The sequence below is a fragment of the Lonchura striata genome, chromosome 5, assembly GCF_050655825.1.
Source record: "Lonchura striata isolate lonStrDom1 chromosome 5, ASM5065582v1, whole genome shotgun sequence".
NCBI lineage: Eukaryota > Metazoa > Chordata > Aves > Passeriformes > Estrildidae > Lonchura > Lonchura striata.
Window position 1 is genome coordinate 35445956 of NC_140707.1, and position 25877 is coordinate 35471832.

Genomic DNA, 25877 nt, shown 5'->3' on the forward strand with positions numbered 1-25877 from the left:
CCTGCTTCCCACTGTCACCCACTGGTGACATTTCCTGCAGCCCATCCCTTCTGCAAAGAGCAAGGGAGGGACAACCTGAAGCGTTGTTGCAAAGAGGCTGTGAGGTCTGGTGCTTTGTCCAGGACCATGTGCATGTGGCACCCAGGCCACCACCACCAGCTGCATGGTAACTTCACTGCTGATGCCACTGAGGTCAGCAAAACTGGGGTTTGCTGGGGTTTCCAGCACAGCAGCACCTTGTGGGGACAACAGGGAACTTCTGATACTTTTTTATAAAAGATTTTTATTGGAAAAGAAAAAGAAAAAGAAAAATTCCAAAAGGAGAGCTCCCACCCAGCACTGGTGTTGGCATGGCAAAGGCAGAGGGGCTGCAGCCCCAGCATGGACACATGGTTAGAAGTACAGAGAGGAGACACAGCTGCTTCTCAGGGTGATGGCTGTGTTTTCCTCAGCTGCTGCAGGTAAGTCATGCCCCAGCCAAAGGGGTACTGAAATAAATCCCCTGAGGTCAGAGCAGTCCTTGAGTGAGAAACTTCAGTGATGGGGTTACTCAGGCATTCAACACCCAGCCATTCCCTCTGGCACTAGTACCTGGTGGAGGAGCAAGGAGGGTCCTGGGCTTGCAAAAGGATGTGCTAAAGGCAACTCACTTGTGCTGGAGATTGGAAAAATGTGTGTTCCATCCCAGCTCTCTGAGCATATCCCAGTGAACCCAATACCAGCCCAGAGGAGGTGAGCAGGATGCACCGGTAGTGCCCATGGGGCAGCAAGGAAGGAGGCAGCCTATCCTGCAGGGTGGGTGGGTTTGCTCTCTACAACACTAATGATTAAAGCAAGGCATCGCAGTGAAAGAGGAGGTCATGGAAAGTAGTAAGGAGAAGAGGAGGAAGACCGTAGTGTGGGCCAGCTGCAGCTGGACATCCAGTCCTGTAGGCACCATGTTGAGGGCCCGATGAGGATGCTGGTTTTCTGCTCTAGTCCTTCCCCTTGCCCTTCTTTGCTGCATTCAAGAAGCACAGGAGACAAGAGTTAGTGCATCTGCTGGCAGCTCACAGTCCCCCAGACACTGCTGTGGTAGAAAAGTAGCCAGCATGGCTGGCTGAACACAGTGAAGTGGCTGCATCCCTGCAGGCAGCCTCCTGCCATGCCAAACCACATTTTGCACCATCCTAGTGAGGAGGGCAGGGAATCCCCATCCCACCAAAGATGGCAGTGGTATGTGGAGGGACCAGGGTTTTTCCTAGTAGCATCTGCATCCCACCTAGCCAGCAGCTGGACTTCGCAGTGCAAAGGAAAGAGCATCCTATGAAATCCCCTACACTACCAGCAAAGCCAATCCAAACAGGCCAAGGTACCTCTGAAAAACTCCTGGCCAGGGTTGCAAGAGGACCCTTCTGGAGACATGAGTGGTGGGAACTGACCTTTGGACTTCGACTTGATCTTGGAGGAGCAGGGCTTGGTCACATAGACAGTCTCCTCACATTGGGCATTGTACAGGGCTTTCTTCAGGATTCCAGAGCGAGTCTTCAGGCCTGTCTGAGCACTACAGCCTCCCCAGCTCTCAAACTTGTACTTGCAGTCGGCTGGATGAGAGGGCAGAGGCATCAGAACTAGCCAGGACCTGGTGGGACGTTAGCCCCAGTCACCCAGCACATGGTGGTCCCCAACCACCCCACCTCCATGTACCCACCTCCAAATTTCTTTTTCCAGTTGCAAGGGATCTTGCACTTGAGCTTCTTACTCTCATCTTTGCAAGTTCCCTCGCGGTAGCCCAGACCACAGTCCTTACTGTTGGGAACACAGGGTCCCCAGCGCCAGTCCTCGCACTTGGAGCCATCCTTCTTTGCCTTTTCTGTGCAGAAAAGTGGAGTAGGTGCTCTCTGCAGGGACAAGGGAGCATGCCCCACTCTGCCCCCCGCCCCACTAGCCCCCTGCCCCAGGCTGCTCCTCACCTTTCTTGTTCTTGCCAGCCTCGGTGGTTGCAGCCACCAGGATCAGTGCCAGGAGGAGGAAGAGACTCCGAACTTGCATCCTGCCTTGTGGAGGAAGGAGAGTTAGGTGGGTTGGAGGTTGGGGTGCAATGTGGTGTTGAGGAGGGGCATGGTGGGCTGTGGGCAGCTTGTGTGGAAGTAAGACAGCAGCTGCCTCCATTGCACACACCCACCTACATGTGTGTGTACACCCCTGTGCCCTTCTTGTTGCCCCCCCATAGAACATGTTCACTAATTGCAACAGGAAGGTTAATTATGTACCTCGACAACTGCCTCCTACCAGGCAGCTGCAGGGCTGGCAGATTCTTCCCACCCCTACAGCCCCCCCATTACCCTGTATATGGTCAAAATCCTCTCCATGGGGAACCCCACAGCCCTCACTACATCTGGGAAAGGTTCTACAGTTACCAGCCCTTACCTGCATATTTCTCTTGGATCTTTTATCCATGACCCAGCAGGCTGCTGCCCCATACCAAAGAGCCTTGGGGCCAGGGAACACAGCTCACATAGTACCTTACTCCAGTTCCAGAGGATGCCAGGAAAAAGGAAAAAAGTCCAGGAAAAGAAACCTTCTTCCATGAGAAGTCTGAAAGTTTTATCAGTGGATTAAACACCAAAAAAAGCAGCCACAATGTGGGAGCTCACTGGAGGGATGGAACCTGCTGCCCATGCCACCCATGCATGCAGGGGGTGTGCAGGTGTGCACACACCTGGGAGCGGCTTTGCGACAAGGGTGCACACACATAAAGGTTCAGCTCTGGGGATCGTGCCCTGTCCCCCTGCCCTGGTGACCTTGAACCATGGCTCCTCTCTGGCTGCCATCACGAGACTGTGGGATGTTGCTGCCAGCACTGGGGTCCCAGATCCTGCTCTCAGTGGGAAGAGGAGTGCAGGCATGCAGAGCTAGTGTTTCAAATCTGGAGACCCCGTCTCTGTTCCCCCAAAGATGCCACCCATATCTGTGTGGCAGCAGCCATCCAGAAAATACATGGCACCTGCCCTGGCTCTGTGATGGGCTTTGCAGAATTGGGCTGTAGAGGACAGGAGGAACCACAGGCCCCAGGGGATGAAGGGAAGAGCCCAGGGTCAGTGTTTGCTCCCTCCCCTGGGCTCCCTGGGCAGCATGCCAGAGAGAGCAGCATCCCACATTATTCAGGCTCCAGTGCACTCACCCTTCATGCATCTGCCGCCAAGCTGCCAGCTTTGCTCTGCATTGAACTGTCACAGGGAATTACACAGACCGGCTGGCTGAGGGCACAGTCATGGGGGTGAGATCTGCCTTCCCCCTACCTAGCCCGGCTGGGAGCCATCCTGCCAAGCACAGCACAGCTCAGCTCTGCTCCAACCCATCTGCCTTCAAAGGGGACAAGGGCTCAGCCAAGATGGGCTCGTTACAGATGACAAGGCTAGAGCTGAGCTGACTTACAGATATGGCTGTCCCACTTTCTGCAGTGGCTCTTATGGGGTAGCACCTCTGACATCCACATTGTTCACACCATCCCTCTGGTTTCAGGTATTCTGTTAACTTCTCCCATTCTTTGCTGCAGAGCATTTCCTTGTGCTCTTTGCACCTACCTCCCAGCCCAGCACCTTCTGCTCAGGCCCTTCTGACATGGTCTTCAAGCCCCCAGGGCAGATAGCCCCAGCTCTCTGCGCTCACCCCTGCCTCACCTCCAGGCACAGACTCCCTCTGTTTGCCATGGGCGCCGTGGGGCCCTGCCCATGTATACACAGGGATGCTAGGATACCCTCTGAGGGGATGACCAGCTACAGCTACAGCCCCAGGGACCCCTGAATTTGCTCCCAGGCTCAGCCCAGCATATTGCATTCCCCAGGCAAAGTTTTGCAGGGATCTTCAGTCATGGCTCATCCTAAAGCATTCATAAGGAAAAGGGAGTGTATTTTCCCAACTGGTTTTCCAAACAGCCACGCAAATGAGTTTTTCCTGGCTGGGATGACAGCACCTTCAGGCATGCCTGCACAGCCCTACTCCTGCATCCCTGCGGGGCCCTGGCTTCTCTCCTCCTATTATGCTGCCTGGCTCTCACATAACATCAGTCCCTGTTCTCTCTTCTCCCTTCTCTAGCTGCTCTGGGTTTTTATGATCTAGGATTAGCTCTAAAAAGAAAAAGAAAATCACCTGGTGAAGCTGAAGCTCTAAAAAGAAAAATAACCTTGTGAAGCTGAAGCAGAGCTCAAATACCCATTATTGCAATGGGAAAGCTTGGACCTCTCTCCAGACACCATTCCGGGGCAGGTAATGCCACCGACTTCTCCTAAGGCGGCCCACACATGTTCCGCAGCTCCTGATCCCTCAGTGGTGTCCCCATGCGCTCCCGGGAACGGAGTGGCGGCTGGGCTGGCACCCCCTCACAGCCCCTTTTCCAGTAGGGACCTCTCGGCTCGGCTTTGCTCGGCTCAAATTGCAGCTGGCTCTGGCAGTGGTGGGCTCAGGACTGCTGTCCTCCCTCTGCGGGTTGAGCTGCTTCCCAGCCTCCGGGCAGGCAGCCCGGCACTCGAGGAGCCAGCCCAGCGCTCGGGAAGCCCGTGGCCTGGAGACAAGCACCGCGACAGCAGGAGGTTCCCTGCTGCCTGGAAAGGGGACACCAAGCATGTGCCCGTGAGCCAAAGCTTTGGCACGGCCAGGAGGCTTCCCTAGAGGTGCTGAGGGAAGCAGGGGGGCTGTGGGGCTTTCCAGCAACCGGCCTCACCTTCCCCTCTCAGGGGCGAGAAGGTGCTCCAAGGGAAAAGGGTTCTGTCCCTGCACTGAGGGCAGAGAGGGGAGCAGGCAGCGCCCGTCCGCACCTCTGCGCTCTGCTCCCTCTTCAGGGTAGATGCTGCGCCGTGAGCCCGTAGAGCCTTTCCCTCGCCCTCCGGAGAGGCGGGCGGTGGTCGAGCCCCGCTTCGGGGCAGCTCCCCAGGCTCCGATCGGAAGATCTCTGCCAGCTGAGTTCTCCCCGAACCAGTGTGGGGTGCTTCGCCCGAGGAATGGGGGGTAGGATACCGGGCCACTGCCTCAACCCATCTGCTCTCCAGGAGCCCTGGCTCCCTACCAAACTCCATCCTTCGGCATCTCCAGGCTCTTCCCTGGCTCCTCTCAGGCGATCCTGCACGGGGGGGGGCACCGCCCCTGGTCATCCGGCGCCAGTCGCCCTTTCCTGCAGGTCCTCCCCAGCCAGAGCCATTCCCCCATCCCGGCAAAGCCCCATCCCGCTCCGGGGAGCCCTCAGCCTGGATGACTGCCGCCTCCTCGGGGAGCGACGGGCGGTCTCCGCTCGCCTCGCCCGGGGCACCCATCTCGGTGGGGCCCGACCCGAGGGCTGCGGGCGGGGGCCGCACTCACCTGCGGAGCGGCGCGGAGCTGCTGCTGCTGCCTTTGTGTGGCGGCCGCGTGCGGAGCCCCGCGCAGCACAGCGGCCCCTGACGTCGGGCTCGGCTGGCAGCAAAAAGGTGGCTTTTTAGCCCAAAACTTTCCGCAAGCTCCTCCTCTGCCCCCCGGCAGGCACAAAGGCAGGGCGGCGGAGGGCCGGCCCGGGGGCAGGCTGGCCCCTCGGCCAGTGGGGCGGGGGCAGCGCGGGCCGGCGGCGTCGTCCTCGGCCGGGGGTGAGCTGTCCCTTGTCCCCCTCATCCTCCTGCTGTGCTCTCCAGCCCGTACCCGCGGTGCGGTACCAGGGAAGCTTGTGCGGGTTCAGCTGACCGTGCACCCCAACATCAACGAGTGGCAAAAGGGTGCACAGCTGAAAAGAGAGGCAGCGTCTCCCCTGAGGGCTGCTGCTCTGATTTCCGATGGAATTTGGCCCCGGGGGCACCCCTGGGGCTCGGTGGAGTAGAGGGAACCATCCTGCGTCTCCACCAGCTCCGTGGATGCCTCCTCCATCAAGGCCACTGGCTTCAATGGACCGACCTTTCATGATCTCTGCCCTTTTCACCTTCCTCTGCTCTGCCCCTCGTGGGAAGTTGCCAGGAAAGAGGGACTTGCTCAGCACCCAGAGCAGCACATCACTTACATGCTGTCCCAAGCGTCTCCCCAATTCCATCCCTTGTGACCCACCTGCCTACCCCCAGCTCAACCATGCTGCAGCCCTTCTCCTTGGGCCAAGCAGTGGTATCCGACTGCTGGTGGGGGATGAAAAGGACCTTGCAAGTGTGATTGCTCCTTTCCCCCATCCACCACCTTTCCTTAGGAGGTGAATAAGGCAGCAGAAAAGCCAATTCCCTTTTGGAGTTAGCAGTCAGAAAGGAGAGTGTCATGCAAGAAAAATGGAGCTCTGCTAGGGAATGGAGCCATTTCTCTACCTCTTATCCTGGAACTGCCACAGGTGGGGTTACAGGGTGGGGCTGTTTTTTGTGAGCTGCTTTGAAACCAGGAATCACTTTCCAAGAGATTGCCACATTTAACTGCCAGTCCGCCAGCAGTTTCCCAAACATCTGCAGAGATTTTGAGGAGAGCTGGTAAATGTGGGAACATGTCATCTCCCCTTCCTGCTGCACACACAGCAACAGGTACTGCTCTGGGTGGTGAGGGATCTGGAGATGCCAGGCTGTATGTTTGAGCCCAGGATGCAGAAATAGATCCTGAGAGTGGGCAGGTAGCAAAGCCAGTAACCTCCCTCCACTGTTTGGCCTTTAAACTCAAGCTGAAAAAAGCTGCTGAAACAAACTTCAATGTAAAAAAGGAGAAGGACTGAGGTGTACATCAGGTTTGCACATCTGAATCATAAGACTGTGATGAGCAAACCAGGGACTATAGAACTGTTAAAGAACTAGGTGTGGAGCAAGCACTGCTGCTTCTCTTCAGCTGTTTCTGACCAGGAGCTGAAGATCTCACCAGAGTTCCCAGCATAAGGTACGGTGAAGCCCTGTGTGTTAGCTGTGTGAGAGAGCAGAGATACAGCGGTGCACATCACTCTCAGCAGTGGCTGTGCTTGGTCCCTTTGGGCTCTTTCTGAGGGACATGGGGGAAATGGCTCCTTCCCCAGCTCAATTAAGCAGCAAAAGGCTGTGATTGCAGAAAGAGGCCTCATACTGAGGAAAGGAAGAAAAAAGATGGAACGGGACCAACCCAGGTGCATTTCCCTGCAATAGGTTAACTTGAGCTTTTTACCTCTAAAAATGTCACAAGCTAATTCATGGCATGTCAGCTCTGCATTTTCCATCTCTGGTCAAGGCCTGGTCCTTGAGGAACTAGTGGTGGATGTTGCTGCAGTGTCAGTGCAGGGACACGGCCATGCATGGAAGAGGAATGACCTTATCCTTGTTGAGGTGTGTGCCAGGTAATCATTAACAGGGCCAACTGCTGTCACCTCAGCTCTGCTTAGCTGGGGCTGGGCTTGCATTGCTTTCTCCAGCCTGCACACATGCACCTGGTGCCTACACCCCAGGTGTGCTTCCATCCCACAGGAGGGCAGACAGACCTCTGAACCTCCAGCACCTGACTAAAAAGGAGAAAGAGGGGACGTCGACACCCTTCGGAGAGAAGGGCAGGACTCTGCCCCAAAGGTACACTGCCCCTCTTCAACACTCCTCATCAGAGTGATCACATAGCAGGACTGCTTTTCTTCCCCACTGGCTGTTTGACACTGGGGCAGCAGGAAGACTCCAATTGCCATGGTTACTGACAGCCTCCCTGCTGAGATGTGGGCCAAGTGCCAGCATGCTGGGGTCTGGGCACTGAAGCAGAGCGGCCCCCTCCTCCCAGTTGCACGTACACCTGGTCCCTGGGGAGGCCAGGACAATTTGGTGTGCCTTACGCCTGCTGGAGATCCTCGCTGTTAGCTCTGGGCAGGAGCTGAAGTTTGAAGACCATGAAAGGGAGGCACAGAGGGGGTGGAAGGGACAATGTAGGCAGGGAAGGAGACTGCTTCTCCGGGCAGAGAAGGGCTGGCAGGAGCACTAGGCAGGCTGCCAAACTGCTCCTAGAAATACAAGTCTGAGTATAGCTCCTCATCACCCACTGGCTCCATCACCAGCATGCCATCAGCCACTGCAATTACCTCCTTTTACAAAGAAAACTCCAACAAGACAGAAGTACTGGCCACAGTCATCCTTATGCGTCTGAGGCCTGGAAGCAGAAGTGTCCCTAATCCTCTGCTTTTGTAATCAGAGAGTGGTCCTTCCACCAGAGTGGCAGAGATAATTCCTGCTCAGTGCTCAGCACTGGAGGCAGAAGCCCAAGACTCCCTGCTGGAGCTGGAAATGAAAAGCAAGAGCCCCTGGCAGGCTTATCTCCCACAGAGCAGCATGGCTGGGGACAGCTCACCACAAAAAAAGGCCAACAAATGTTTTGAAACTGGAGGCTGGATGCTGCTCTAGTTTCCACTGACAGCTGCGGCAGCTGCTGGGGCTGCTGCCTTTGCCCCAAGGAGGAATAGCAGGCTGCTGACTCATGCTTCCAAGGCCTCCTGGATCACTTGGGAAGGCAGCGCACTTTCTCCCTTTCCCAAATTACACTGCGCGTTGATGTATGACGCAGAATGGAGAAGATCCCTCAGGACAAAGACCCTGTATCTAGCAACAGTCTCAGAAGGATGCTGTGCTAGGAAGTAAACAAGGACGTTGGCCAGCAGGGAACTCCCAAAAATACCCCCAAGTCTGGACAGGGGCAGAGGCCTTGGGATCCAACATTGTTTGTGCCATGCAGGGCATCCGTTGCCACTGCAATCTTGTGGATGCAACAGGAGACAGGAACTAAAACATCAATCTCTTTATTTCAATGGCAAGAAACAAAAACATCCAAACAGTCAAAGTTGAAAAGCAATGGGAACACAGGCTCGTGCCAGGCCCTGGGCTGGCTGGAGCCAGCACCCTCACATAGTTACAAAAATACAATCCTACGACAGTGTCTAAGACACACAGACCCAGGTATTGCACAGAACCCCTGCCCTCAGGGGGACAGGGTAACCAACACCTCCTCCTTCTTCACCAAAATATAAGCAGACTTGGAATTGCACAGCAACTCAGCTCACAGGTGCACGGAGGGGCCAGGCAGGGAGGGGGACAGTGTGTCTCTCAACTACCTGTACAAAAACTATAAGGGAGAAAGGGGAAAGCTGAGGCTTTAAATGCCTCTGGGCCAAGTTGGGCATCCCACCTGGGGCAGCAGTGGTATGGACCTCTGAGAAGATGACAGTGCCTTGTTTATCAGTGGCCTGCCAGCAGTGCTGATAAGAACTCTAGGCACTTCTGGCGTGTCCTAGATGTCAATGCATTAGTACACTATCATTATTATTTGCCAATACTGACAGTGGTCCCTGGGCACCCTGCACTGCCCTGCGCCTCCGTTCCCTAGTACAGCATTCCCCATCCTTCAGGGAAACCCTGCCCCTGGGCAAAAAGTCTGAAGGGTATTCTGGTTCCCTACAGTATCCTCATACCCTTTTCTTGGTAGTAGGAGGGATTCAAACGGTGCCACCCCAGCACTACCCAGTGGGCACAGCCTGCGTGTGAGTGCAGAGGGACTGCACAGACCACTCAAGGCAGCAGTAGTATCCTCTCCTAGAGCCAAGATGTGAACAGCAACCCTCTTCACGACCACTGCACACCCAAGAGTGCCAAGCAGGTCTGCTAGGCTCAGAGCCATCAGATTTCCTCCTCTGTGGGCACCACCTCCTGGTCTTAGAGACTCAGTTCTGCAAAAGCATTGCTTGATGCTCTTTAAAAGGCCTGGCTTGATGTCTTGGCATCAAACACTCACAGCAACAACAGGGGAGATAGACTGTGGTGCCTCATGCCCCATGGCAGGTGGTTGGTGAAATTCCTTCCCACTGCAGGCATGACCCAGGGCTAGGAGCCCTGATGGTTCCTGGGAATCCAAATCCCTCTTTCTATTAAAACTGGAGAGGGTGAGTTCATGGTCTGCCCAAACGGGCTGTGTCTCAGCTGTGTGAGCTTCCTGCAAAGCCACGTGCCCAGTTTGGGGAATACCAGGAGTCTCAGCCTAAGAGGATGCATGTTGCCAGGCTGGGGGGAAGGAGGGGATCCCTGAGAGCAGCACTGACCCCAGCACTGCCCATCCAGCCCTGTGCCAAGTCTAGCATTGCTGGGGAAACTGAAGCAAGGAGGGCAGCTGAATCTAAGTCAGCATTTGGGAAATATAACAGGTGTCACTGCTGCCACTGCACCAGTTGAGTGCAGCTCTCCACCATCCTGCAGCAGGCTCACAAAGAGACGCTCAGCAGAGTGGATGTGCAAACTGTTCCACCCAGCCCCATGGAGAGAAGCGTGGTGGGAGGGTTTGGTAGCCTTCCTCCATGGCATCCCGGCCCTGAGTCAGACTGCTGACTGAGCACTAAAGGCCCATCAGGACAGCACCTGCTGCCCTACTTCAAGCTGCACCAGACCCAGATGCTCTGAGGAAAGGCTGGATGCAAAAGTGACTTCCCTCCTGCTGCAGAAGGCTCTGGATAGGGCAACACAGAGATCTGGTGCAGCCCCAGGAGGGAGAAGAAGGCAGGGCCAGTAAGTTGTGGTGCTTCCTTTGGAGCCGTCTGCGACTCACAGCCTCTGCAGTCTGTCCATGCAGCCTGTGCCTCCCACAGCTGTGCCAGACAGGAGAGGAGGAACAGGACACAAACCTAGCCAAGCACCTAAAAGAGGAGCACTGCCAGCAGAGAGAGGGGCTGAGCAATGATATCCCACAAGGATTATAGGTAGGAACCTGTGGAGGAGGCACTGGCATTGCTCCCACGAACATGGGTGACTGGGGGCTTCAGCCTGACCTGCTCCAGCATAGCTGGGGATAGAGCCCACCTAGGGCAGGGAACGTGGTGAATGAAAGGTGAAGGGGTAGACACACAAAGAATCAGGCTTCAAGTCTGAAATATCCATTGTCCTCATAATCAGAGTTCCAGCCCAGCCTGGGGCAGAGCTCTTCTGTATCCATCTCCAGGGACCAGGTTGGCATCTGGGGAGGGTCGGGCCAGATACAGCTCTGCCAGTTGGCATTGTACTCTTATCCTGCATGAGTGGGCTCCGGCTAAGGCATGCCAAGCACTACACAGCTGTCTCCTGGTCCTCCCTCTGGATCATCTGGTAGTGCTGTAGGTTCTCGAGGTAGGCAGCTAAGTCGGGGTCATTGGCTTTCTCAGCACGATGTTTCGGGGTGTCTCCCTGTGCGGGGGAGACAAGATGTCAAGAGCGCTGAACGCTGTCTAAATGCTGTTTTGGCACCCAAAGACGTCCCCATTTTCCCATGTGGCTGGGTCCAGCAGAGCCTGCAGTCAAATCCCAAGTCAGGTGGAAGCCAAATGCCCATTTGCTCACCATGGGATCAAAGTGTGCTCCTGAGGAGCCTGACTGCTGCAGGCCTGGGAGCTGTCCCCCAAACAGTCATCAGCTCCAGGCATGGGCTAGGACATGACTGACTCTGGGCAACACAAGTCACCCAAGAAGAGACAAAGGCTGGTCCCCCTGACCTGCTCTTCCCCTGTGCTGGGGAGGCAGGCGGGAAAGGGTGAGGAATGAGGGGTATGTCTGGGGAATGCCCAAGCATACCAACCCCCCTCCCCTCGCACAGCCTGGCTAGCACTCCAGGTCCCGGAGGAGGATCACATTTCACCAGCTTATTGCAGCCATCTGGATTGTGTCCACTAATGAACTCCCACACTCCATAAAAAGCAAATCTGTTAACAGCTCCCAGCTCTGTCTCCTCTCCCCCTTCCCTCCCCCTGCTCCTTGCTCCACCTCTCCAAGTGCTCAGGCTCTGCTGTGCCACTGAGAAAGACCACAGAAACCTGGCTCTGCCATTCTCATTGAAAACCAGCCCTGGAAGGGCAACCCATCCTGCCCGGCTCATCCCCTGGTGCACAGCAGGCACAGGCAGCTGCAGCAGTGTGCTGAGGCCTCGAGAGCAGCCCACAGCTATATTTCTCCATCAGAAACAATGGTCAGACATGCAGCCTCTGTTGGGCCTCGGTGTGGCTGTGCACAAAAGCCCATCCATGTGTGGCTGCAGAGAGGTATCACGCAGCAAGAAATCTCCTTGGGATGTGCACCCCATGACTGAGCACACCTCATGGTCCTGCACACAACCCCCAGCAGCCACACCATCAGAGGACAGAGCCCAACTACTCTGTGCTTTGGTGCTGGCTCTCCTTGATGGCCTCCTCCCCACATCCCCTGAATGCAATCACTCATTTAACAGAAGAGGAATTAAGCTTCTTTCCTGTTCCCCTGCAGAAGCCCCTCTGCATCACTCCTGCCTGCAGCCTGAAACCGGAGCTGCCAGGGCCTCCCTGCCCAGCTGGGCTGAGGCGCTCCAACTGATAAGGCTCAGCCTCCCTCACCAAGGCAGGGAGTGGGATCAGTCTGCTCCAAACCTGTGCTACAGGTCTGGGGTTTCTAATGAGGTGGATCCTGCCTGTGCAGGCAGGCTGTGACCCGGAGCCCCTGAGAGGTCAGTCAGCAGCACAGCGGGGTCCCCAGGCAGCCACAAACCCAACATGCGACATGCTTTTGCACAGGCATGTGCAAACCGATTCCCTGGGGTAGCCACATGCCTGAGCAAGGTTTCTTTTTGTGCTGGCAGGCTGGGGGCTGTTCCTCTCCTTCAAGTAAATGAGGGGGCTGGGGACAGAGAGGGGCCATGCCTTTTGCCTCTGCCAGCTGACTCTCCATTCAGGCCAGCCCCACTCTGGGCACTGTGCAAGGCCTAAGCCTTAGACAAGACCAAGGAAGAGAGATGGGGAGCCAGAGATTATCTGTACTGCATTCTCCTGGCAGCTGCCTAACAGGGATATGCATTGTCTAAATTGAACCCAAGCTCCACCATCACCATCACCCCCCAAATGGACTCCTAATGGGTGTCCCAGACCCACAGATTGCACCTTCTTGGCTTGTTCTACATCACCTCTGCTACAGCCCATCACTACAAGCCTCCACCAGAGAGATCTGACCACATCCTCTCTGCCATATGCCAGCCCTGGGAACCTCCTGTACCAAAATATGGCCCGGAGCCCTCCCCTTTTGCATCTCTTCTGCCAGAGCTGGCACAATTCCCTGACACTAAGGCACAGCTCAATTAACTCGGCATGTGAGAGGAAGTGCTGCCACTGCTTGCTCCTGCTTCCAGCAGGCCAGCTTCACCCGACAAGAGGAGCTCCCAGATCCCCCACCATGACTGCCAGTGGGGGAGAGCAGAGGAGTCCTGCAGCTGGGAGGGAGCTTTCAGGGAGAATGTCCTTGCTCTGACCCCTGAGGGTGGGAAGGGGGAGACAGGGATGAGACATTCCAGCCCCTTGCTTCTAATTTAATAAAACAACAGGGAGAGAAGCGCCAGGAGAAGAGGGATTTAACCCCTCTGTAGCTGGGCTCTACTGGGCAAGTATGAGTACTCCATGTCACCTCCTCTCTGACTGGCAAACACCTCACCCAAAGCACCACTGCTCTGCTCTCCTGCTGGTTCTACTCCTTGCCAGCCCTCTGGTTGCCCCAGAAAGTCCCACTGCCACCGTTCCCGCTGTCACCTGCAGGTCTGTCTTCATGAGCGAGGCCCCAGCCTCCACGATGTAGTGGCAGATAGTGCGCTGGCGTAAGGCTGCAGCCTGGTGCAAGCTGGTTTCACCGCTGAGGAGGAGAAAGCAGGAGATGTGAGATGTCCCTCTGAACAGGGACAATCAGCACATGCAGGTGGCAGCAAGGGACAGCAATTCAGCAGCAGCAGGAGCTGATTGTGTGTTTGTGCAGGCAGAGGAGGGAGTGCTACTCAGGGGCAGTCTGTCCAAAATTGACTGGGAATCATGGCTGGCAATTAGAACAAAGGCAGCTGAAGTGCCCCTATAACTGGTCAGTTCACAGAGGGTCTGGCCAACAGGTAATGCAAGTCAGGCAGCGACTTACTTCTCCTCCTCTGTGGCATCAAGGATTTCTGAAGGAGCTGTGGAAAGAAAGAGTGCAGGTGAGTGAGACCTGGCTCTGGGGCAGAGACAGACCTGCCTACTCCCTGGTCACAGTCTGCATCATTCCATAGGGGCTGCTATTTTCATGCTGCCTGAAAAAGTCCTAGCTCCAAAAAAGTCAGGTCAGCAATTACATCTGAGCCCAGATGATCCCAGCAAAGAAGAACTGGTTGTGGACTCACTATAGAGAAATATCTAAATAAAAATAAAGCTGTCTGTATTTCAGTGGTAACTGCCAAAAACAACAGGTCAGCTGCCCTGAAGGCAGACGCAAGACACTGAGCAGTTTCCCAGAGGCATACTGATCCCTGCCAGGATGCAGCAATAGCCATGAGGACACCCCAGTACTGGCAGACAGATGCCAGGAAAAGTTCATACACCAAAAGGATGATGTAGCAAACCCAGAGGGAAGGGATCTAAGCCCAGGAGCACTCCCTCTGAGCAGAGGGTTGATTTCTTTTGGCTGCCAGGCTCCTTTGCTAAGAGTGGCACTCTGACTCCAGCTCACCATTCTCAATGATGTATTTGACGATGTCCTTGCTTCCTGATTTGACAGCATGGTGGAGGACGGTCTGGCCCGAGGAATCTCGCACCATCAGGTCTTTTCCAGCTCGGTGCAGCTCTTGAAACTACAGGATTGTCAGATTGCTCAGGATGAGTTGCATTTTCCAGCTCTAAGCCCCAGCATTATGTACCTGGAGTGTCTGACAGGTTGTGTGGATATTTGGTGCTGGTGGGGAGCTTTGTCCAGCTCAGCCATGTTACCAAGTCCCTTCCCTTCCCTTTGTGTCTCCCAGGAGACGAACCAGGGCTCGTGGCAGAAGCCTGCCTGGTTTCTAGCCACCACTCCTAAGGAAGGCCCTTGACAGTGCTGCTCCAGGGCAACTGGGGAGTATGGCTGGCAGGGCTCCCCTTAGCCCAAGGGGCACACCAGCCCAGGAGCCAGCCTTGGCTGCTCATTGCAGCAGGCTGCCGGAGCACCTACCTTGCTGAAGTTGCCCTTCTTGGCAGCTTCTATCAGAAGGTCATCTGCAAAGAGAGACACATCAGGGTCAGAAAAGTCAATCTGCAACACTGCTTATCTAATCCTGGAGACAAGATCTGGGCACCAGAGGTGTGGAGCAGGAGCACAAGCTCCTCCAGGGATTAACCTCTTGGTCAGACTGCATGTACATGGCTTCTCCACCTTTGGGAATGCAAGGGACAAACCAGGGAAAGGAAAGAGACACCATGTAGCTAAGGGCTGCAGCCAGATCTCAGCCCTAGGGAGGTGCAGGGGGAGTAGTCTCTGCCCTTGGGCAGGATAACTTATGATGAAAATGGGGAGCGGGTCTCCTGAGCATCAGCCAGCAGCCAAGATGCCTCTCACCAATGACTCACTCACACCTCCAGGCTCCAATCAAGCTTCAGGAAACTCTTTCCATTTGTTCAGCTTGGTGAGGCCCCTGATCTAGTGCTCCCACCTCCCCAGGGAGAGGCAGAGACAGCCTCCCAACCCAGTTCACAACTCTCAGTTCTGCAGGTGGGGGATTAACCCCTTGCCACATAATTTCCCGCATGCTGGAGCTGGGAAGGCGCCTGGCTGGGCCACTCCACAAATCACTGTCAGGTCTGTTGTGCTCACCTCTGGGTCGCCTGCCCACAGGGCTCCATGTTTCAGAACACATGGAACAACAGGGCTCCTCCCTGCTCACCAGGGAAAGGATAGGCCAAAAAACCCCATGGGCAGGAAAACAAGAGCGCAGCCTGAGAGGGATAGGTATGACCAGGGGTAGGACTCCACTCACCTTTATGTGGGAGGCAGCGCTCAGGCTCAGCACTGGAAGGGAAGAAGAGAAAGTGTAACTTACCCTGCCAGTCCTGGCCCTAATGTGCATGCCACCAGTAGAGGGATGGAGAACCTGCCCGTGGCACTCCTTCTTTCCTGATCTGGGTTCCTCCCCATCCCCACTCCCATTTCTACTGCTACTCCTGGCACCATACTCATCACTGGCCTTAGTTTGGCTGAAAGAAACCCTTGTCCTCTGCCCCACAGGCCAGGTGCTGGAGCTTGACCCCATGGCTGAGCCACCTGGTGATGCCCCATTACCTAGGGCAGCACTGGGAGAGGAATAGGGAAAACAGGATGGCATCTCATCCCTTGGTCTTACTCAACACTGAATTCCTGCTTACTTCCAGGGAGCTCCCCTGTAATCTGGCTCAGGGTTGGCTAGCTCTCCTGTCACTGCCCATTGTTCCTGAGGCCCAGCACCCCCATTTCAACTCACCTGGGGGCAGGAGAGGAGGGTGGAGAGGAAGGACAGGAAGGAAATGCAAAATGGTGTCCAGGGGATGTGGCAGATGAGTCCACGAGGTCAGGCATGGCAGGAGAAGTGCTCACAGTCTGAGTGACCACTAGCTCTGGGTCCAGCACATAGAGCTCATCCTGAGAGATCTCTGTCACATAGTTGAGGTGTTCCTGAAAGACACAAGTCAGGACATGCTTTCTCAGAAGCAACTTCTGCAAGACTACATCCCCTCATATCCCAATGGTTTGTGGCCCACCCATTTGCACGACAGAGCAATGGTGGCTTGAAGAGTCTTGTGCCTTTGCATCTCCTTGGTCTTTTCAGGTTTCCTGTCTCCTGCTGTCTTAGCAACCCTGTAAACCTTATCTCCATGTTCCCCCTCCCCAGATCATTAGGGAAAGTATCTAGTGCTGGTGAAGATGATCTCAGCTGGCGGGTCCCCAGCCAGTCTTCCTATGTTTGCTATTCCTTACCCACTGGAGAGCCCTGCAGGCAGCTTTCAACCAAGGTTCTATGCTACCACCCAGGCTTCTTCCCTTTTCTCTAGAAACCTGGAGGTGCCGAGCCTGGTCCTGGGCCAGGCTCGTGATGCCAAAGGCCAGGGCAGTGGTATGAGACCTGTGTGGCCCTAAGGCTATGCCTGCCTGTTGGTCTGCGTGCAGGTGGGACACCCAAGCACTTCCCAGGAGCTGATGGTGCAGGATGAGGCTGCACTCACCTGTGCACGGTCTATCCTGTAGAACCGATCGGCCGTGGTTGCTGTAAGACAGGAACAGAACAAGATGGGCTGATCCTTGGTGTGAGACAAGGAGATGGCCTCTTCCCAACATGAGTGACAGCAAGCTATCCAGCCACTTTGCTTACTACCTCCTCCTCAATGACTCCTGGCAGGGAGCCACAGGTAAGGCAAGAACACAACTAGCTGATGCCATAGCCTGTCTGGAGGCTTTCAGGTGCTTCAGCATTATCCCAAGCAGATGAAGCTCAGGGATGTGCAGCGCACACCTCAGCATTCACTTATACCACGTGAGGAACTGCTGTGACAAACATGGTGCACCTTGTTGAACAGTGCTGGGGACACAGAAATGGGGACACTACATGAGGCTGGGAGAAGAGAGGGTTCAGCCCCCTGCTGACTTGACTAAGGACCTTCATGAGGCATGTCACTGCTAGGCACAACAGAGCATGCAGCTGTAGATCCAAGCAACACCAGCTGTAGATCCAAGTCCCTGTCTCTTAGGATAGCAGGAGAGCTTCAAATCAGCCTCCAGCCTGAGTGCATCCCTCTTCCTTAGAGAAGAGATTACCACAGAGAGAGAGGAGCTCCAACAGAGCAAGTGGCTATGCTGGAGCCAGACACACACAGCTGGCATCCCCAGGAGAGCAGAGATGGGTTACGGATTTAGGGCATCACCAAAGGAGACCAGAAAAGGTAAGAGCACAGTGACAGCACAGCTGGATTCCTACGCAGGGAAGCATTTCCCCAATATCCTGACAGGCTGCTGGTGCCAGTCCAGGAGAGTTGCTGCAGTGGGATCCTTGCAGACCCAAGGAAGTCTCTCTGCAAACAGAGTTGGGATGTGCTAGAGCAGATGAGAGGAGTGAAAGAGCCATGTTTATCCTGGTATTTGCATCCAGGGAGCTATTGTTCAAAGCCTATAATTCAGCTACCTGAATGAACCTGTGCTGTATTGAATGAGACTCTAATCTCTTTCCTGAAACATTTTCCTGAGCCCAGAACCTGCTGCTGGGAGACTGGCAGAAGGGAAAGTGGCTCTGGTATAGCAATCCTGGTAGTGACACCTGGGAGCAGCAGCACCAGCAGGGCTGGAACCTTGAAGGGAGAAGTTGCACCCTGTCTGCCTAGCACGAAGCTTCCCAGGCCCACTTTGTAACCCATGGCTGTGCTCTGCTGTGGTCTACTTGCTGCTTGCTGGGCTATCAGAGAGATGAAATGCTACCAGTGGGCATTTCACTCAGCCAGCTTCCAGGTACGGAGGGAGGTTCTTGGTCAGATAATGCAAAGGGAGAAGACAAAACAACTTTCAGGCAGGGGAGAAGCAGCAGCTGGAGCCTAGCAGTGAGGCTGCTCTCCCATAACACTGCTATGCTCACGGTGAGCCCGAGCATGCTGGAGCAGGGGGGCCCCCTGCCTGCACAGCACAGGAGAGCATCCCCAGCAGTCCCGCAGTGACAAACGCATGCCACCAAGCTGCCTTCAGCTCCAGGGCAAGAGAACCACAGACTCCCTTTGCTCCACTCCGGGTCAGCAGTCAGACATGCAGCCTGGGGGAAAGCACTGCTCTGCTCAGCCCCAAAGACCCAAACATCCGCGAGTCCCAGGCCTCATGGTTCCCTCTTGCTTGTCACTGAATGTCTGTTCTCTCGCCCCCCAAATTCACAGAATCACAGAATGATCGAAAAAAATTGCTTAAGTTGGAAAAGACCCTTAAGGTCATTTGAGTCCAACCATTAAACCAACCCTGCCAAGTCCATTCCTAAACCACATCCCTATGTGCCACATCTACACATCTTTTAAGTATCTTTAGGGATGGGGACTCATCCACTTCCCTGGGCAGCCTGTTCCAAGGCTTGATCCCCCTTTCAGTGGGAAAAAAAGCCTCCCTGATGCAACTTGAGGTCATTCATTTCCCTTCATCCTCTTGCTTGTTACTTGGGAGAAGAGACCAACACAATTTGACACAACCTTCTTCCAAGCAGTTGTAGAGAGTGATAAGGTGTCCCCTCAGCCTCCTTTTCTCCAGGCTAACCAACCCCAGCTTCCTCAGCTACACCTCCCAATATTTGTGCTCCAGACCCTTCACCAGCTCCATTGCCCCTTTCTGCACATGCTCCAGTACCTCGATGTCTTTCTTGCAGTGAGGAACCCAAAGCTGGATGCAAGATTCCTGGTGTGTCCTCACCAGCACTGAGTACAGGGAGACAATCACTGCCCTGGTCCTGCTGGCTACACTTTTCTTGATCCAGGCCAGGAGGCCATTGGCCTTCTTGGCCACCTGGACACTGTCAGAGACTGAAATAGTTCATGCCTCAAACAATGGTATAAAGTTTTACTCATTGTAACTATATGAAAACTGTATAAAAATGCTACAACCGAAGAAGCCTCTTTGAAGATACCTGACTGGGACTTTGGACTGAAAGTCAAACTGTTGAAATTAAATAAAGGGAAAACCCATTCTTCAATCACCTGAAACAAACAAGTAAACAAGGACAAGAATGTGAGCCAAACCCAGCAGTCATGCTAAGAATCATCTTTGGCTTGCTTTGGGATGGGGGACGCCGTAGCCCACAGACAAATTTGCTAGGAGCAGGTTTGCACAGATTTGCTCCCCCCCCAACTGAGGTGCGGGGAAAAAGTTTTGGTGTGTTGTAACCTCTGCTTTTGGGCTGTGAACCTATCCTCCCTTGCACAAACTGGCTATGGAACTCCTAACCCTGGGACGGCCACATCCACAGGACTTTCATGTGAGGGCAGCTGAAGGGGTGCACTAATCCATCAAAACCTCCCGAGGTACACCCATAGTCATTCCTGAGGCCTTGCACCACAGGACTGCATGTAATGCAACAAATGTGGAAGAGACAATGGCAAACTCACCCCCTACCCCGGGGAGCTGCTTGGATGTTCCTACCTGGCCTGAGTGTATATCAACCCATCAGATTCTATTATTTTCAGGGGGACCTTCACCACCAAGAAGACCAGCTGGAGAGAACCAGTGGAGCATCACTGGGATCCACGGAGTGTGATACTTTTCCTTGTTCTGTCCCTGTTACTCTCTTTCTGTCCCTCCCATCTGTTTTCTATTTGTCTCTGTCTCTCTCTCTCATATTTACTGTCAAATAAAACCCATACTACTGACATATGGTCTCATTTGCACCTTAATTTGGGCAGGGGCATTCCTAAGAATCTTAGTAATCAGATCCTGACAGGCACACACACACACTGAATCATATTCAGCTGCCGTTGATAAGTACTTCCAGGTCCTTTTCTGCTGTGCAGCTTTCCAGCCCCTCTTCCTCCAGCCTGCAACACTGCATGGGGTGGTTATGACCCAAGGACAGGACATTTACTTTTTTGAACCTCATGCAATTGGCCTTGGCCCATGATGAGCCTGTCCAGATCCCTCTACAGAGATCAACACTCCCACTCAACTTATCTGCAAGTGACTGAGGTGTGCTTGATCTCATCAGCCTGATAAGGACAATAAACAGGACCAGGCCAATACTGAGCCCTGGGGATGTCCACTGGTGACTGGCTGTCAGCTGGATATAACTCCAGGCACGCCGTTCTCTGGGCCCAGCCATCCAACTGGTTTTCTGTCCAGTGAACAGTGAACTCAGGTGAGCCATGAGCAGCCAGTTTCCCCAGGAGAATGCTGCGGGAAACAGTGTCAAACATTTTACTGAACTTCAGGTGGACAACATCCACAGCTTTTCACTCAAGATGACCACTGAGCAGGTCATCTTGACATAGGAAGAGATCAGCTTGATCTTCTTCCTTGCCTGTCCCCTCTGAAGAGTTCAGAGCCATCCATTGCAGCATCCTAGTTGTGTGACTTGTCCCACCATGTCTCTGTGATGGCAACTATGTCATAGTTTTCTTGCTCTGCCATATCTTTTGGCTCCTGTCTGTAGCTCATGCTGCATGCATTGGTGTCAATGCACTTCAGTTGGGCTACTGATTCCTTCACTTTTTTTGGGCATAGGAGCTGTAATTCCTACGCCCTAATTCTCAGGTGCTTCTGTGGTTTCTAAGGCGGTGATAACACTTGGAACTTTGCAGCCATGTGGATCTCCATCCCCTACCTTCACTGAGCTGACAGACCAGAGGACCTTGCTAGCCCATCATCAAACCCAGTCAATGCTCTTAGGGGAGGGTGATACTCACAGTCCAGAAAGCACCACTTGGGTGACAGCTTCTGGAATGACAGTGTCTTCGGCTTGGCTCCATCTCCCTCCTGCATAATAAAAGAGAGGATAAAGATGTAGTTTATGGTCTCTGCATCTCTCTTCAGAGCATTGCTCCTGCTTTGGGAGGTCCATGCAGACATAGAGGACCACAGGTACTTGTATGAAATTGAACACAGGCACAGCACACTGCAGCAGAGAGCACCATGGGGCAGACTGGAGCTGACTGTAGAGCAGTGTCACAAGATGAGCCCAGGAGACTGGCACAGTGGATATGACAGATGGGCCCAGAGGACAGAGAGAGGCCATACACACCTGAAAGAACAGGCGCTCTAAAGCAGAGGGCTGCGCAGGGAAATCCTGCAGAAAGGCAAGGTGTCCTGTTACAGCCTGTGTCTGAGCAGCCCCCCAGTCCCTCTCTCATCCCATTGGAGTTGCTTGATGTGTGCTGCCATATCTGGCTTTACACACTGTCTGGCCGAGGTACCTGGTCCTTGCCTGGCTTTAAGGTCAGAGCACAGAGCTTGCCCAAGGAGTGAGAAGAGGTAAACTATAAGGTAACCAAGAAACACCAGCCACACTGCACATTTTTAAAGGTGCAGGAGATTGCAGGGGCATTCATCTACCACACTGATGCAGCAGGAGAGCATTACCCTGTGAACCCAGGAGCTGCTAGCCATGTGCCTGCCTGTGTGTCCTCACCAGTGTCTGGGCACAAAGCGGGCAGGGGACACGCATACACAGTAGGCACAGCAAGAGGCAGATGCCAGTGTGCCAGCCCAGGCAAGCAGCTCTGCAACTCAGCTCTGAGGGGCTCTACACATACACTGGATGGGGTTCCCACAGGCACAAGAGCCAGATAGCAGCAGACTAAGAAAGGTCCCTTCAATCTTCTGTGCAACAATCAGATTGAGCAGTGCAGCACCAGGAGCCACACTATGGGTTCGGAAGGCATTGTTCACCAGGAGCAAGAGTAATACAATCTGTGTACAGGTCACAGACACATGCTAGTACATTGGCAAGGACACAAAATTAGTGCTTGCAAATGAGAAGAGTGGGAGTGGTATAAACCTAATCCAGGCATCTGGAGAAGGCAGAGCTGTGACAGGAAACCCAGAGCCTGTGGATGGTTGAATGGTTATAAGCCCCCACAGGATGTGTGCTGGCTTTTTATACCACCCTGTAGTTTTTCAGGGTCTCTTTTTGGGCTTGGAGAACAGTCAGAAGAGTAATGGTGAAAAAGAAGCTGCCAGACAGCAGGGAGCAACAACGCGTCCAGCATGGGACCCTGCCTCCACCACATGGTAAAGGCAAACCATGACCTCTTAGCATGACCCAAAGCAAGAGTGTGTGCGGTAGTGTGTGCAGGTCAAGGTGGCTTAGAAATCCTTTCCCTGAGTCCCTTCATCCTCAGTATTCAGCTATGACCACTTTTCACGCAGACTCACCTCCTGCAGCTTCTCAATCTGGGTTCGGCACAACTCCAGGTCACTGTCTCCTGGAACCACGATGATACCCAGTGGCACAGCTGCAGGACAGGACATAGGCTCAACTCAGGGAGCAGCATTCCCAACACCTCACACAGTTTAGCTACAGGCTTTGCCAGACATGGGGATTGCAGCTCCCACCCCTGGTCACTCACAGGCTTCCTTGAGCTTTTCCTTGTCATAGTTCAGTGCCTCATAGTCACGCATGCTGATTCGGCTCACCCGGATCCGCAGCCGCTCAGGCACTGGCTGCTGGCTGTGTGCAGGGGGTAAGGAAAAAGGAAGATATAAAGTGACACCGTGCTTTCTCCTTATTCCCCTAATCCTTCCAAAACAGGCAAGAATATTGTATAAACTGGGGTGGGGACCTTGGCACCAGCAGCTTCTCTAGCATCAGGGTCTGGCCTTATTTCTGTGACCTGATCCCTTCCCAGACCTTACCCAAGAAAGGACTGAAATGCTTCTGTCAGTGGCGGATCAGTCCTGTCCCTTTCCCTGCCAACCATCCTTCCTTGAAGAGGAGGTGGCAGATCAGTCTGAGGAACCTACTCATTGAGCAGAGGCATGGAGTTGCGCCGCTTGGTCTTCTGCACCATGTTGGCTTGGTTGCGCAGAGAAATGTGGATGCAGGAAGCTGCCAGCTTGCAGGGCTCTCCATCCACCTGCATGGGGATGGCCTTCGATGTGGTGAGAACCACCTGCCGGCACTGACAGAGCCGCTCCCCATGGCCACCAACTTGCAAGGCAGCCTGTAAAAGGGTCCAGAGTGAGAGCAGAACATGGACTGAGATGTGGATGAGGGGAACATCCACTGTCATCTGGATGTTACAAGTGAACCAAGTTCTGAGGGTCTTAGGTTTGATTTCAGTGAGAAGGAAGACACAGAGACCAGGGCATGACAGCAGCACCTCACCTAAATCTTAGAGAGCAGACACTGTCATATAGGTCAGCACCACAACTCCTCCAGAGAGGACCTGCAGAGCTGTAGGCTGGCTGACACCTGGTCAATGGGACCATTCACTCCCCTGGTTTCTACCTACAACTGGTAACAGCACTGACTCACCAGCGATGTCATGGTGAAGCCAATAACTTCAATGCAGCCATCATCATGGCGCTGGGGCTCAAAGTCATGGTGCTCCCCAGGGTTGCCCCAGGGCATGGTGCCTGCACAGTACCTGTGAAAGGACAACAAGAAATGCCTGGACTGACACCCCAAACCCAGGCAGGGATCTACAGCACAGGTGTGAAAAGCCCAGCACATGAAGACAGGTCCTGGGGGTGCTCACCTTGGGATGTTAAGGAAGACCAGGCACTGGGGCTTCAGGTCCTGAATCTTGGAGGTCAGGTCTGTCCCATCACACTAGAGACAACACAGGGGTATTCAGGCTGCTGTAAGGGGGAGCCTGGTCCATTCTACCCACTTAGGAAGAAATAGTATCCCTCCTCTGCTCCCTAGTGGATGTTCTCCAAGTCAGGGGAAGCTAATGCTCCCAGGAAGCTCCCCATCTGCTCCCCAGCCCTGACATACTCAGTGTACCAAGGGACATTTCTCACACCTCCACAGCTCACCCCCTCCCTGGACCAAAGCACCCCAGCACACTCACAACCAGCCTGACATGCTTCGCCAAGTCTTTGGAACTCCCGGTGAGGAAATCGGAGAAGGCCGTCTGCCAAGGTAAGAGACAGAGTTAGTGCCCAGGTGTTCACCAGAATGGGCAGCCAGGAAGTCTGCCACTGACCTGCAACTCAGCCTGCCACTGACCTGTCACAGACCTCAGCTGCTCAAACCTGCAAACCCCCTTTTCATCCACCATCAGAAGTCCTCTTCTCCTCCAAAACAACCTGATCCATTTCTCTTGCTATTTTGCCCACCAAAAACCTTGAGGCACCTTTAGTAACATGCTCTAGTATTCCCTTGCCAGCCCAGTCCTGACTTCAGAGAAAAGCTGGTAAGATGAGTCTCCTCCAGTGAGAATCATGTAACAAGAGACAAATTTAGTCTCAAGCTGTAATGAAGTACCACAAAACAGCTGAAGTCACTCCATCTAGAGATTCCAGGAGGGACAGCATGGGTCCCCTTTGGGTTTAACTGTGCAGTCAGCAAAAGAGACACAAGCAGAACAGATGTGAGATGGCACAGAGCAGCATTCGGCCTTTAGTACTGCTTGAATACCACTCACCAGACACATGGCTAGAAAGTATATTGAGGATCGGGAGACAGAGGAACAAAGATGATACTGAGACACAAAGCTCTAGAGGTGAGACACAGGAGGCTGGTGTAATTAGCCAGGAAGTGTAAGGTATATAAAAAAAGGTATATAAAGGTATATACCAGGTCCAAGGTATATAAAAAAAGACCAAAGTAGTGTGCAGACTATGGAAAGGCTTCCTTTTCCTCTGCAGGAGGGACAGTCTGCCTTCCCACAGCTCCAGGGAGGTCCTGCCTGGGTGACCACCCGTGAGCTTGAGATCAAGAACAATAGTGGCAGGAGATAATACAACAACTGTACTGCAGGCCACGGAGCAAGTTGTACTGCCAGCAGCACTCACAGCCAAAGGGGAGCTGCGACTCCCAGAGCTGCAGCATTTCTCCAACAACTTTCCAGCTTAGGGTTGGGGGCTTAGCTTGGGTGCATGTGAAGGTCCATGTAGCTTAAATGAGTGAGTTCAGGGTGCAGACAGGAGGCAGGTACATGACTGTGCTGCAGCTGATGTTAAGGCTGCTACAACAGCAGGCTCAGATATCCCCCACACACTCACCCCAGCATAGAACATTTTATTCCGAAACCGGCTGTTGAACTTCTCTGGGTTGGCCTCTAGGGAAAGGAGAAAAACGTCCAGGTCACTGGCCTACACATGGAAATATTTCACTTGCCAGTTCTCCTCATACACAGCTCTCCAGCCAGCCTCAGCCAGGGGTCTACCCCCAGCTTCTCTTCTTTGCAGCACCCCTCTTCCCACTCTGCAGCTTGGACTTGCTGCTCATGTTTCACCTCCAGCTCTGTCCTTGAAGCAATTTTCTTGTTCACTTTCCTGAGGAACCCACAAACAAGAACAGGCCCATCCCACAGACCCTGACCAAGTCCTGCCACCACCCTGTACCTCGGGATTCGTGGAACTCCAGCGTCACCCGTGCATCAAAGCCAAGGCTGAAGTAGTTATTAAAGACATCCAAAGGGAGCTGAAATGGAAAGGAGGAATAAGGATGAGGCTGCCAGCATGTGCCCATGGCACAGATGAGGTCAGGTTACAGCAGAGCCACCACTACTGCTCATGAGGCTGAGGGGATCC

At 54.0% G+C, this 25877-nt stretch overlaps 2 protein-coding genes across 15 annotated transcripts in view; both read right to left on the bottom strand.

The window, feature by feature from the left end:
- Window positions 1–263: 263 nt before the first annotated feature.
- On the bottom strand, window positions 264–5425 carry MDK (midkine). 4 transcript variants are annotated; one of them, XM_021533394.4, is made up of 5 exons: window positions 5335–5425; window positions 1953–2032; window positions 1691–1852; window positions 1422–1583; window positions 264–1000 (listed from the first exon to the last, which is right to left on the bottom strand). In XM_021533394.4, exons 2-5 carry the CDS (start codon window positions 2029–2031, stop codon window positions 975–977), a joined length of 429 nt encoding a protein of 142 aa, XP_021389069.1. In that variant the 5' UTR covers window position 2032; window positions 5335–5425; the 3' UTR covers window positions 264–974. The 4 variants fall into 4 exon arrangements, with proteins under 4 accessions (XP_021389069.1, XP_031360886.1, XP_085437937.1 ...); XM_031505026.3 differs by having other exon boundaries at window positions 1953–2036; XM_085581811.1 differs by having other exon boundaries at window positions 1953–2036; window positions 2410–5425.
- A 3254-nt stretch (window positions 5426–8679) lies between these two features.
- The window catches only part of DGKZ (diacylglycerol kinase zeta), a 54300-nt gene continuing 37102 nt past the window's right edge, over window positions 8680–25877 (bottom strand). For 7 of the 11 annotated variants that reach the window (XM_085581798.1, XM_021533395.3, XM_085581800.1 and 4 more), the window contains 18 exons: window positions 25689–25767; window positions 25347–25402; window positions 24191–24253; window positions 23873–23946; window positions 23650–23761; window positions 23136–23335; window positions 22742–22842; window positions 22548–22627; window positions 21415–21459; window positions 21080–21149; window positions 16892–16932; window positions 16153–16343; window positions 15673–15704; window positions 14871–14914; window positions 14394–14514; window positions 13827–13863; window positions 13454–13553; window positions 8680–11099 (listed from right to left, as the gene is read on the bottom strand). In XM_085581798.1, the coding sequence (XP_085437924.1) occupies window positions 10983–11099; window positions 13454–13553; window positions 13827–13863; window positions 14394–14514; window positions 14871–14914; window positions 15673–15704; window positions 16153–16343; window positions 16892–16932; window positions 21080–21149; window positions 21415–21459; window positions 22548–22627; window positions 22742–22842; window positions 23136–23335; window positions 23650–23761; window positions 23873–23946; window positions 24191–24253; window positions 25347–25402; window positions 25689–25767 (1563 nt within the window). In that variant the 3' untranslated portion in view covers window positions 8680–10982. The remainder of the gene's footprint in view (window positions 11100–13453; window positions 13554–13826; window positions 13864–14393; window positions 14515–14870; window positions 14915–15672; window positions 15705–16152; window positions 16344–16891; window positions 16933–21079; window positions 21150–21414; window positions 21460–22547; window positions 22628–22741; window positions 22843–23135; window positions 23336–23649; window positions 23762–23872; window positions 23947–24190; window positions 24254–25346; window positions 25403–25688; window positions 25768–25877) is intronic. The other 4 variants (XM_021533398.3, XM_085581799.1, XM_085581797.1 and 1 more) reach the window with 1 other exon arrangement.

Excerpts from the sequence above, each read along its gene's own strand:
- MDK (XM_077784172.2), bottom strand. The coding sequence starts at position 2,217 with ATGTTCTATGGGGGGGCAACAAGAAGGGCACAGGGGTGTACACACACA. Across the intron at positions 1,584-1,690 it reads CTGGAAAAAGAAATTTGGAG|CCGACTGCAAGTACAAGTTT; the intron begins GTGGGTACATGG and ends CCTCTCATCCAG. Across the intron at positions 1,001-1,421 it reads GATCAAGTCGAAGTCCAAAG|CAAAGAAGGGCAAGGGGAAG; the intron begins GTCAGTTCCCAC and ends TCTTGAATGCAG.